At 48.1% G+C, this 13,350-nt stretch overlaps 1 protein-coding gene across 2 annotated transcripts in view; it reads left to right on the plus strand.

Moving 5' to 3' along the window:
• The window catches only part of LOC119777173 (ephrin type-A receptor 7-like), a 107,344-nt gene that overhangs the window by 36,248 nt on the left and 57,746 nt on the right, over positions 1–13,350 (plus strand). For both annotated transcript variants that reach the window (XM_038275975.1, XM_038275974.1), the window contains exons 2-3: positions 6,911–6,975; positions 7,895–8,567. In XM_038275975.1, the coding sequence (XP_038131903.1) occupies positions 7,961–8,567 (607 nt within the window). In that variant the 5' untranslated portion in view covers positions 6,911–6,975; positions 7,895–7,960. The remainder of the gene's footprint in view (positions 1–6,910; positions 6,976–7,894; positions 8,568–13,350) is intronic.

Below are 13,350 nucleotides of genomic sequence, written 5' to 3' on the forward strand. Positions count from 1 at the left end.
TTTTCCCAAATAAATTTTTTTAATTTTTTTTTACTTTTTTTCCCCCAATTTTTTCCCCCCCCCTTTTTTTTTTTTTTTTTTTCCCCCTTTTTTACCCATTTTTTTTTTGGGGGGGGGTTTTTTTAAATTTGGGGGGGGGGGGAGCCTAGATGTGCTGTGGTTTGTTCCCGATCCCGGGGGCATAGATGCTGGCCCGTGAGTTTTTTCCGGGTCCGTGGAGCATAGATTCTCTGGGAGTTTGTTCCAGATTTTTGTGGAGCATAGAAATTTTTCTGTGGTTTGGGTTTCCCCCTCTGTGGACCATTTAAAGGGTGCTGTGGGAGTTTGGTTTCCAGATTTTGTTGGGGGCATAGAAATTCTGCCGTGAGTTTTTTTCCCCGATCTGTGGAGCTAGAGCTGCCGTGGTTTTTTTCCCGATCTGTGGACCATAAAATGCTGCGGGAGTTAGTTCCAGATCTGTGGGGCTTTGATTTCCTCCCGTGGTTTGTTTCCAGATCTGTGGAGCATAGAAAGTGCTGGGGGGGTTTTTCCAGATCTGTGGACCATAGATGCTTTCTGGGAGTTTGTTCCAGATCTGTGGAGCAAAAGATTTCTGCTGGGAGTTTGTTTTCCCGAAATTTTTGGGAACCCTAGATGCGCTGGGGGGTTTGTTCCCCGGGGGTCTGTGGAAACTAGATTCTGCTGTGAGTTTGTTCCAGATCTGTGGACCACATATGCTGCTGTGAGTTTGTTCCAGATCTGTGGAGCATAGATGCTGCTGGGAGTTAGTTCCAGATCTGTGGAGCATAGATGCTGCTGGGAGTTTGTTCCAGATCTGTGGAGCATAGATTCTGCTGGGAGTTAGTTCCAGATCTGTGGAGCATAGATGCTGCTGTGAGTTTGTTCCAGATCTGTGGAGCATAGATGCTGCTGTGAGTTTGTTCCAGATCTGTGGAGCATAGATGCTGCTGTGAGTTTGTTCCAGATCTGTGGAGCATAGATGCTGCTGGGAGTTAGTTCCAGATCTGTGGAGCATAGATGCTGCTGTGAGTTTGTTCCAGATCTGTGGAGCATAGATGCTGCTGGGAGTTTGTTCCAGATCTGTGGAGCATAGATTCTGCTGTGAGTTTGTTCCAGATCTGTGGAGCATAGATGCTGCTGGGAGTTTGTTCCAGATCTGTGGAGCATAGATTCTGCTGTGAGTTTGTTCCAGATCTGTGGAGCATAGATGCTGCTGGGAGTTTGTTCCAGATCTGTGGAGCATAGATGCTGCTGGGAGTTTGTTCCAGATCTGTGGACCATAGATGCTGCTGTGAGTTAGTTCCAGATCTGTGGAGCATAGATGCTGCTGGGAGGTTGTTCCAGATCTGTGGACCATAGATGCTGCTGTGAGTTTGTTCCAGATCTGTGGAGCATAGATTCTGCTGTGAGTTTGTTCCAGATCTGTGGAGCATAGATGCTGCTGTGAGTTTGGTCCAGATCTGTGGACCATAGATGCTGCTGTGAGTTTGTTCCAGATCCGTGGAGCATAGATTCTGCTGGGAGTTTGTTCCAGATCTGTGGAGCATAGATTCTGCTGTGAGTTTGTTCCAGATCTGTGGACCATAGATGCTGCTGGGAGTTTGTTCCAGATCTGTGGAGCATAGATTCTGCTGTGAGTTTGTTCCAGATCTGTGGAGCATAGATGCTGCTGTGAGTTTGTTCCAGATCTGTGGACCATAGATGCTGCTGGGAGTTAGTTCCAGATCTGTGGAGCATAGATTCTGCTGTGAGTTTGTTCCAGATCTGTGGAGCATAGATGCTGCTGTGAGTTTGTTCCAGATCTGTGGAGCATAGATGCTGCTGTGAGTTTGTTCCAGATCTGGGGACCATAGATGCTGCTGGGAGTTTGTTCCAGATCTGTGGACCACATATGCTGCTGTGAGTTTGTTCCAGATCTGTGGAGCATAGATGCTGCTGGGAGTTAGTTCCAGATCTGTGGAGCATAGATGCTGCTGGGAGGTTGTTCCAGATCTGTGGAGCATAGATTCTGCTGTGAGTTTGTTCCAGATCTGTGGAGCATAGATGCTGCTGTTAATTAGTTCCAGATCTGTGGAGCATAGATGCTGCTGGGAGGTTGTTCCAGATCTGTGGAGCATAGATGCTGCTGGGAGTTAGTTCCAGATCTGTGGAGCATAGATGCTGCTGTGAGTTTGTTCCAGATCTGTGGAGCATAGATGCTGCTGGGAGTTTGTTCCAGATCTGTGGAGCATAGATGCTGCTGTGAGTTTGTTCCAGATCTGTGGAGCATAGATGCTGCTGTGAGTTTGTTCCAGATCTGTGGAGCATAGATGCTGCTGGGAGTTTGTTCCAGATCTGTGGAGCATAGATGCTGCTGTGAGTTTGTTCCAGATCTGTGGACCATAGATGCTGCTGGGAGTTTGTTCCAGATCTGTGGAGCATAGATGCTGCTGGGAGTTTGTTCCAGATCTGTGGAGCATAGATGCTGCTGTGAATTAGTTCCAGATCTGTGGAGCATAGATGCTGCTGGGAGGTTGTTCCAGATCTGTGGAGCATAGATGCTGCTGGGAGTTAGTTCCAGATCTGTGGAGCATAGATGCTGCTGTGAGTTTGTTCCAGATCTGTGGAGCATAGATGCTGCTGTGAGTTTGTTCCAGATCTGTGGAGCATAGATGCTGCTGGGAGTTTGTTCCAGATCTGTGGAGCATAGATGCTGCTGGGAGTTTGTTCCAGATCCGTGGAGCATAGATGCTGCTTCTCCATGTTTGCTTCTAGTTCTGGGTGGACAGAGCAGGCTGGATCTAGAAGACCTGAGTGGTCTGGGAGGTAGATCCACCGACAACAGATCTATTATGGATTGAGGTGCTGGTCTATTTAGTGATTTCTAGACTAACAGAAGGATTTTAAATTCTATTCTCTGAGCTACAGGGAGCCAGTGAAAGGACTTTACAACCGGGCTGATGTGATCTACTTTCTATAGTTCTAGTGAGGACGCAGGCAGCAGCGTCTGGATCAGCTGTCTGATCTACTTTCTATAGTTCTAGTGAGGACGCAGGCAGCAGCGTCTGGATCAGCTGTCTGATCTACTTTCTATAGTTCTAGTGAGGACGCAGGCAGCAGCGTCTGGATCAGCTGTCTGATCTACTTTCTATAGTTCTAGTGAGGACGCAGGCAGCAGCGTCTGGATCAGCTGTCTGATCTACTTTCTATAGTTCTAGTGAGGACGCAGGCAGCAGCGTCTGGATCAGCTGTCTGATCTACTTTCTTAGTTCTACCTATGAAGACACTGTTGCAGTGATCAGTTCTGCTATAGATATTTTTCTAGATCCAGCTGATCATCCTGGAGCTGTTCTTCAGGTGATCTGGATCAGTAACGGTCTTTCTGAGCCTCTGCAGGTTCAGGTCTGAGTCCATCCTGGTTTCAGCCATAATCAGTGGTTTCTGCTGCAGCGGCTGAAGCTGGGATCTAACTCTGGATCTCTGCTCCTCTGGTCCAAAGATTATTACCTCACTTTGGTTTTTAACCATTTGTAGAAAATGATCCACAGATTGATCTGTTCTCAGCATCTAACCAACGCTCTGATGGGTTCATAGTCACCCGCTGACAGAGGGAGCTACAGCTTCTGGTTGCTCTAAGTGTTTATTTCTAGAGCCCAGAACTGTCATGTTAATGTTAGAAATCCTTCCTGTCGTTGACCCCTGGCCTTCTCTGACCTGCTGGAGATCATCCTGTGGACCATGTCCTCACTGACCCCTTCTAGTCCAGCATCTCTTGGCTTCTGTTTCTCCATCTGCTTTCTGAGGACTACCCTGACCAACATGGAGCTGATCTAGCCAAGCTCCAAGCACAGGTTCTGGATAATGAACCCACTCTGTCTTCATCTAACAGAACCTCCAATATTAAACTTTTAGATTAAAAACGCATCAGAAAAGGAAAAGAGTCCTTCTTCTTCTTTCCTGAGCCGTCGTTCTATTTTAAAGGCAGACATCATGAAAGCTGAATGACCTGCAAGCAGAAGCAAACATCCTCATTACGTCCCTTCCTGTTTGAAGGACATCTTCAGCTTTATGTTTCTGCTGCTTTAACATCTCAGGTTTTCTCTGAATGGAATCTAGAAATGCTTCTTTCCAGCCGCTGCTGTTTGTCCCCGTCCAAAGCTCCAGAGCTGGACAGAAATGTCTCTTTATTATTTATTATTTCATTCACATCAAAAGCACAGAGAGGAAGTCTCTGGAAATGAGGAGGATTCCAGCTCCAGCCGGTCCCAATAAAACCAGTCTGAGCAGGCCATAGAGCGAACTCTAGCGCCACCATCTGTTGGGACCAGGAAGAACCTGAGGTGTTTGTTAAAAAGGCTCATTGGAAGAAGCTCAGACCTCCTTTGTCTCCATAATGAAGGACAATTATGTGTGAAGAGCTTTTCAGATCAGAGCTCATTGAGAGGAAAGAAAACATTTTCTTTCTTTATTTCAGCTTTCCTCCCCCCGTCCCTCACCTGTTCCTCCCCCCGTCCCTCACCTGTCCCCCCCCCCCCCAGTGTTTCTGGGCCCTCCTGGCCCTGCAGACCCATTAGTGTGCTGAAAGAGGCTTTGATTACAGGGCTGCTGTATTCACAGAGTGATCATAGCTGCAGCTCTGAATGTCTGTCTGACTGATTCCTCTGTGAATTATCTGTTTGCTTCGCTTCTTTCTTTTCTTGCTCTCCTTTGCCAGCTTCTTTCTTTCTAGTCTCCCTTTCATGTTTCTCTTTCAGCCTCCTTCACTGATTATTTTCTACTCCTCTCTTTCCCTTCGGCCTCTGTGTTTCTCCAACATCCCTGCCTTCTTACTCTCTAATCTTCTCCAAATGCCTCCTTGTTATCAGTGAACCACAGAGCCGAGCTTTGGGTGCCCGCTGGTGTTAACCTCCAAAAGTGAAGCGTTTAAAGGATCTCTCCTGGTCCCTGCACTCTGTCCAATGATCCTCTGTCTCCTTTTCAAGCGGATCCAAGAGGAGGAACAAGTCCTTGTGCTGTTATCAGTCTCTGTGGGTCCCGTCGCAGCAGCCTTTCTCCCTCTGACTCAGAGATGACACCAGGGGTCAGCTCAGTCGGTACACTGACAGCTTTATTTTCAACCCTGAACTTGCTTTACATGCATCACCACAGATTTGTGTCGTTAGATGTGACTCAGTGAGATTGCAGCTCCTGACTCACCAGATTTGTACAAAGCAACTGACTCTGCTGCTCAAAAATACGACCATGATGGTGGAGGACGGAGAAACTGTGATGCCAAAGCAGCTCGGGGCTGAAATTTTCGCTTTTAGTGAGGAAGGATTCAATTAAGTTCTATTCAGTTTATTTCTATAGCTCATCTCAGGTCACCTTATAGAGATAATTCAACCAGATCATCAAACTGATTCCAAGTTTTCTATCTAAGGAAAACCAGCTGATTGCATCGACTCATTGACTCTTCAGCAATCCCTCACACTAAGCATGCTTGTAGCGACAGTGGAGAGGAAAAACTCCCTTTGAACAGGAAGAAACCTCCAGCAGAACCAGGCTCAGTGTCAACGTTCCCTATTCCCAGTTTGGGAGGCGTTCTGTCCAACGAGTTAGTGAAACATAGAACTTATTGACCTGATCAGTCATAACATTATGACCACTGCATTTGTGAACCGAGGTAATGGTCTGTCGACACCAGACTGGACTGTTTGTGCATCAGGTGTTGAAGAGGACTGAAGTTATTCACTCTTAAAAACATTCAGAGGAGTGTGAAAGCAAACAGATGTCAGGTTGTCTGGTTCTATGACTATAAACTTCTCCTCCACCAGAACCAGCTTTAGTTCTGTTGGTTCTCATTGGTCTACATTCTGGAGCAGTTTCACTTCCTGTTTCTTTACTGCAGAAGTTTCAGTGGAGCCAAATCTTTCACTATTCGTGGTCCTGAATGAGCCATCTAGATTACAGATATGGGGTTGCAGCGTCTCTGTCCGTGGTCCTGAAACGCCCCTCCTTCTACAGGACGTTTGGCACTGGCTGTGTTTCTCTGTCCGTGGTCCTGAAACGATCCTCCTTCTACAGCACGTTAGGCACTGGCTGTGTTTCTCTGTCCGTGGTCCTGAAACGGTCCTCCTTCTACAGCACGTTAGGCACTGGCTGTGTTTCTCTGTCCGTGGTCCTGAAACGCCCTCCTTCTACAGGACGTTTGGCACCGGCTGTGTTTCTCTGTCCGTGGTCCTGAAACGCCCTCCTTCTACAGCACGTTTGGCACTGGCTGTGTTTCTCTGTCCGTGGTCCTGAAACGCCCTCCTTCTACAGCACGTTTGGCACTGGCTGTGTTTCTCTGTCCGTGGTCCTGAAACGCCCTCCTTCTACAGGACGTTTGGCACTGGCTGTGTTTCTCTGTCCGTGGTCCTGAAACGCCCTCCTTCTACAGGACGTTTTGCACTGGCTGTGTTTCTCTGTCCGTGGTCCTGAAACTAGCAGCTTCCCCATTCCACACCATGATAGTATTCCAGGAAGAATCAGCCTGTTTAATTGATTATTATTTTCAAATATTATAATTATTATTTAATTGGTTTAATATGTAGTATTTTCACCCGTCCTGCTGTGGAATTTTAGGTACGCCTCATAATTGACAAAGAATCCTTAAGCATCCAGCATCAGTGCAGGGAGGGCACCTTGATCCTACAGCTGGTACCAAGCAGGAGACACCCAAACATACCAGGCAGGAACCAGAACCTTCTGAGCCTGGTCCAATCCCTGAGCCCCCAAAGCCAGCAGAACACTGTGGGTCTTAGAGTATTTGGACGTACTTACCGTAGTACTCCCATTTAAGGCAGTAAACCGGACAGCTTCCTGCTGCCCTCACGGATGTTGAGTTTTTCTCCTAAAGGAGCCTCCCTCTGATGTGTTTACTTTTTTCTCTATCTGTGTTTTTCTCCTGCAGTGGTGCTGCTGAACTCCAAGGAGACACAGGCAGAGCTCGGCTGGACCTCTTATCCCCCCAACGGAGTAAGTCTGCTTGTAGTTGTTCATTCTTCCGTCTCACACTCTGCAGGCTCCACTTCACAGCTGATCCTCGCCTCCCCTCACAGCTTATCGTCTCCATTAATCAATGGCTGTAATCTGGGCTGGTGTACGGCAGGTCCAAACAGCCACACGGCCGCTGCTGCAGATAAATGTTCCCCTTCGTGTCGATCGATATCATTTGTGATAAGTTATGGCTGCAAGACAAATGGGCTTTTTTTAAAGAATGGCCCTCTGCCATCACAGTTTGTCACACGCTTCCCACCTGACCTCAGCCTGCACACACACATTGGATGTGGAATAAATGAACAGCACGCAGAGGCGCCGTTTGGGCCAACAAATGCATTCCAGGTGGTGTGGGTTGATTATATTGCTGTCAGCTGCAGGTTCACCTTCCAGCTGCTGTGGTTCCTCAACGCATTGGAGTGGAGTTTATTACCTCATGATCTCTGATCATCAGTCCTCACTGGCAGCTGCTTCATGAGAAATCCTCATGAAGCAGTTCTTCTTCTGAGCTTCAGTCGTTCAGGTCGTTTCACTGATGAATAAACTCCTTTCTAGGTTCTGTTTTTTGGTCACATACAGATGATTTTAGATGAAATGTTTTTAACAAAACTTTGATATTTTTAGTTTTTTCCACAGGTGCAGATGTTCACATTGCTGCTTATGAAAACAATGAATCTCAAAGAACAACAGAAATATTATTCTTTTTGGATTTCTTACTGAGGAATAAGTTTAAAAAAGTTTAAAGCCTGTATCGGATGGATCTCCTCTCCGTTTGTTTTCTGTTTGCTGAAATAAGGAGCAGATCAATGTTTGAGTCCAAGCTGACAGTAAAGGTGTCTTTGGTGTCTCTAAGGCCGTGTTTAACAATTTCCTTCCCACTGCTGTCTTCATCTCTCAGTGGGAGGAGATCAGCGGCGTGGACGAGAAGTACAAACCTATCCGGACCTACCAGGTGTGCAATGTGATGGAGCCCACCCAGCAGAACAACTGGCTGCAGACGGGCTGGGTGACCCGCCGAGGAGGACAGCGCATTTTTGTGGAGCTTCAGTTCACGCTGCGTGACTGTAACAGCATCCCCGGCGTGGCCGGGACCTGCAAGGAGACCTTCAATCTTCTGTACGTGGAGTCGGACCGGGACCTGGATGGGGTGACACGGGAGGACCGCTACACCAAGATCGATACCATCGCTGCAGATGAGAGCTTCACTCAGGGCGACCTAGGAGAGAGGAAGATGAAGCTGAACACTGAGGTGCGAGAGATCGGCCACCTGAACAGGAAGGGCTTCCATCTGGCCTTCCAGGATGTCGGCGCCTGCGTCGCTCTGGTGGCCGTGCGTGTTTACTACAAACGCTGCCTGGCAACCGTCCAGAACCTGGCCGTGTTCCCCGACACGGTGGCCGAGGCGGCCTTCGCCACTCTGGTGGAGGTCCGCGGCGCCTGTGTCAACAACTCTGAGTTGGACACGGACAGCCCTCCCAGGATGCACTGCAGCGCTGAGGGCGAGTGGCTGGTGCCCATCGGGAAGTGCAGCTGCAGCGCGGGCTACGAGGAGGGACACAGCAGCTGTGAAGGTAGGATGAAGCTCCACAGGAAGCAGAGCTTTGGTTTGTGCAGCTTCCGTCTTCTTGCTTTCAGCCTTTAGCGATGCTTCAATAACTGAGCAGATTTAGGAAGGGGACCCAGAGGAACCGGTTCAGGTAGAACTTCTCTGCTTCTGGCTGAGTCCGGCAGATCAGCCTGGTGGTTTTTCTCCTGTGGTGAACATGAGGGGTGTGAAGGGTGCTTTGTGCTGCGTGTGTCATGCTAACGGTGTGTGTGGTTTCACACGGTGATTCAGTCCTCAGACGTGCCGCAGCAACGTTGGAGGCGTCAAACGCCTCAACATTCAGGCGCTGAGCAACGCTGATGTAAAACTGAACTTTGAGGCTTTTCTTTGGGAGCTCCAGCCTGCAGGATGGGGGCTGGAGTTACTGGATAGCAGACTGGGACCACTGGGATGGGGCACCTGAAATCTGCTAGTCTCTGGACTAGCGACAGCCTCAGCAGCTCTGTTATGCTATCATTAAAACCTTCCTTTTACCTCTTGATTCTGGACAAGCTGCAGAATTATAGTTGCTGAGTTTGTAACCTCTGCTGCTTCATCATCCTCAGTTATCTCCTTTTTAATGTTGTCAGTGGGAACGCTTCCAACTTCCTCAGTCATTGGGGTCTACATGGAAAGACCATGGAATTAGTGGCTGAATTTAAATGGGTGGATGACTGTGTGTTAGAGTTATAATTATAAAATTATGCTACATTTGTGTGCTCTGAATCCATCAAGAGGGTCGTAGATTTTGTGACCTGCATCCTGCTATCCTGTGATTCAATCATTGGGTCATGAGGCAAAGTCACACTGTTGCATCCTGCTGTGATTCAATCAAGAGGAGCATTTTGTCCTATGACCCAATCAATTGCCTTGTCAGAAGAACACTGTTCTGTAACCCAACCCATGTGTTATGATCTGCTAATAAAAGGCTTCTGCTGAGTAGAGTGAGAGAGAGAGAGTTTCTTTATCATAAACCTACAATTTTGAACGTAACACTGTGGATCATATCTTCCACGTCATGTGGGGAGTTCCTTCCTTCCTTGTTGTCCTGGAAAAATACAGCATGAGCTATTCAACATTTCCCTGCTTTCCTTGGCTGGTCCTTGGCTGGTCCTTGGCTGGTCATTGGTTGGTCCTTGGCTGGTCCTTGGTTGGTCCTTGGCTGGTCCTTGGCTGGTCCTTGGCTGGTCATTGGTTGGTCCTTGGCTGGTCCTTGGTTGGTCCTTGGCTGGTCCTTGGCTGGTCCTTGGCTGGTCCTTGGTTGGTCCTTGGCTGGTCCTTGGCTGGTCCTTGGCTGGTCCTTGGCTGGTCCTTGGCTGGTCCTTGGTTGGTCCTTGGCTGGTCCTTGGCTGGTCCTTAGATGGTCCTTGGTTGGTCCTTGGCTGGTCCTTGGCTGGTCCTTGGTTGGTCCTTGGCTGGTCCTTGGCTGGTCCTTGGCTGATCCTTGGCTGGTCCTTGGCTGGTCCTTGGCTGGTCCTTGGCTGGTCCTTGGCTGGTCCTTAGATGGTCCTTGGCTGGTCCTTGGCTGGTCCTTGGCTGGTCCTTGGCTGGTCCTTGGCTGGTCCTTGGCTGGTCCTTAGATGGTCCTTGGCTGGTCCTTGGCTGGTCCTTGGCTGGTCCTTAGATGGTCCTTGGTTGGTCCTTGGCTGGTCCTTGGCTGGTCCTTAGATGGTCCTTGGTTGGTCCTTGGCTGGTCCTTGGCTGGTCCTTGGCTGGTCCTTGGCTGGTCCTTAGATGGTCCTTGGTTGGCCCTTGGCTGTTCCTTGGCTGGTCCTTAGATGGTCCTTGGTTGGCCCTTGGCTGTTCCTTGGCTGGTCCTTAGATGGTCCTTGGTTGGTCCTTGGTTGGTCCTTGGTTCCTGTTAAACTGTTGTTCTTCTGACTGGACTCTGCTGGAACACGCCTGGAAACATCTCGAAGCTGCTCCTCTCCTTCCTGATGCTGTGGAGGAAGGAAGGATGGACTTTGCTTCCTCTTTGGTGGAACCTGGAATCTTCTGGGTTTGAAAACAAAGAGCTGCAAGTTCAAATCCACTGAAGATGTTAGTAAATGCGAGGAGAACCTAAACCAGAAGATCTGAGCTGATGCTGATGAGCAAACTCGATCTCCTGTCTGATTATGGAACCAGCAGAACCTCATGGGAGGAAATGAGTGATGGAATCATCACCTCCTCTAACCTTCAGCTCCTTCTGCGGCGTGCAACCTGCCGTCCCTCCTCCTCTGATTCTCCTCTGATCTCCTTGCTGCCTCCTGACCTTCTCCTTGTTCTGTGGGTTGTTTGCTGGAGAGAAGCTGCCCAGAAGGTCCAGGTGACAGAGCTGCTGGAGCTGGAGCAGCTCTGAGATGTTCTGATGTGACCTTCGTCACATGATTCTCCTGTCCTGCTCGGCTCTTCATCGTGTGACACAGGGAGGTTTACTTCCTGCTTTTTATGTTCCTCCTTATTCCAGCACCTCCTTCCGGTCTTCTCCGCCATTTCATTTGCAATAATTCCCATTCTCCCAGGAGGAAGGCAAACACGTTCCTCTGACTTCATCATCTGATGAATTTATTTAGATGGTGCGCCGCGCAGCGCTGAGCAAACAGTCGCAGACAGAAATATAAATGCAGAAACATTCCTACATTCATCTCTGAGCGTGCTCACTGGCAGAGACCATTAAAATGTCCCCAGTTGTTGAAAATGGGAGCTGGAGGGACGCCAAGAACTCACTATTCAGCGTCTCCACCTCCCTCCATCTTTACAGAATAAAAGGGAGGATGATAGGAGGAGCGAATGATGGAGAGCTGCAGGAATAAAGAGCTGCCTCCTGGTTTCACAGTCGGTCGCTCTGCGTAAAAACTGAGTGCATCTAATATGAGAAGACAGGATGAGGATGAGGAGGAGGAAGGTCATAATAATAATAATATTTTAACTTTATTGATCTCACACTGGAGTAATCCTTTAACCCATCCCCTTGGGGAGCAGTGGGGGGTTAAGGGTCTTGCTCAGGGACCCAGAGTGGCAGTGTGTGGGAGTGGGACTCGAACCCAGAACCTGTTAGGGTTTAATGATAATAATAATCAATAAACACAAGAGGAGAGAAGACACAGATGGAGAATGAGACTCGCTGAATGTCTACCTGGACCTTTCTGTCCCCCATCCTTTACTATCAGACTTCAAAGGAGAAGTTTAAAACGTATTAAAGGGGGGGCAGGTTTATTGGGGGCGGTGATCAGTCACCTGCAGCAGCATAGCTGGATAAAAGCAGGTCCTTCCTGGGAGAAACCTTCCCCTGCTTGATCATCATCATCATCATCTAGTTCTCTCCTCACAAGAAAAACAACTTCAAAACAATGAAAATAATAACAAACTAAAAAGAAATATCATTTAATCCGAAGCAGTAAATGAGAACAAGTGATGGAGGCAAGAGGAGAAACATCTGATGGAAATATTAATTCAACATCAACAGGAGAACATTCTGCTGAATCTCTTTTAATTCACACTCAACCTTTTCAAAAAATGTGGAAAATAAAGATCCGCCATGATGGATGTTTTTTCTTCCTGCTTCTGTGAAGCGAGATGCAGATTAGTGGCCTTTGTTGAGTATTAATGAGGTTCAGGTGACTGTGACCTGGCCGTTCAGGTCACATGTGAAAAGATTAATCTGGGACTCAGGTTCCTCTGATGGTCCAGGTGGACCACAGAGCCTGGTGGTCTGGGTCTCACTGGAAAGAACCGGATCTGTGTTGTTCAGACATGGAAAGATCAGAATCAGGAACCCTGTGCTTCACTCAACGCTTTATTCAACATGTACAAAAATACTAAATATTATAATAAATTATGTATTAATAATACTTTTATTATGAAAATATTTACAGTTTAACACTGTAAATGTTTGATATTGTCAAAAGGAGAGAGTAGGAGTATATTCCCTCCCAGAGCTATAAAACCAGAATCAGAACCCTGCAGGGTCCATTCTGGTCATCAGTTTAAAGAGCGGCTCTGTCTGCTGGATCAGACTTCCTCTCCGTTCCTTAGAGAAACATCGATGGTTTAACCCTGATTTGAAGCAATAACACAGAATGTGCTCCAATCTCCTGTCTCCATCTACACCTCAGCCCACTTTAATGGGTTTCTATCTGCCCAGAATCAGTGTATAGATCTATGTGACCCCCACTTAACCCCAGTGAGACGGACTGATTCATGTTCCTCCTGCTGGAGGATCAGCAGCAGTCATTATTCCACTCCATGTTCACACTGAGGGAAATTATCAGAGGAACCTTCAGCAGCAGAGCAGTTACTGACCATCAGAGGAACCTTCAGCAGCAGAGCAGTTACTGACCATCAGAGGAACCTTCAGCAGCAGAGCAGAGCAGTTACTGACCATCAGAGGAACCTTCAGCAGCAGAGCAGTTACTGACCATCAGAGGAACCTTCAGCAGCAGAGCAGTTACTGACCATCAGAGGAACCTTCAGCTGCAGAGCAGTTACTGACCATCAGAGGAACCTTCAGCAGCAGAGCAGAGCAGTTACTGACCATCAGAGGAACCTTCAGCAGCAGAGCAGTTACTGACCATCAGAGGAACCTTCAGCAGCAGAGCAGTAACTGACCATCAGAGGAACCTTCAGCAGCAGAGCAGTTACTGACCATCAGAGGAACCTTCAGCAGCAGAGCAGAGCAGTTACTGACCATCAGAGGAACCTTCAGCAGCAGAGCAGTTAATGACCATCAGAGGAACCTTCAGCAGCAGAGCAGTTACTGACCATCAGAGGAACCTTCAGCAGCAGAG

This window comes from Cyprinodon tularosa, unplaced genomic scaffold, assembly GCF_016077235.1.
Source record: "Cyprinodon tularosa strain WSP-4 unplaced genomic scaffold, ASM1607723v1 ctg985, whole genome shotgun sequence".
Classification (NCBI taxonomy): domain Eukaryota; kingdom Metazoa; phylum Chordata; class Actinopteri; order Cyprinodontiformes; family Cyprinodontidae; genus Cyprinodon; species Cyprinodon tularosa.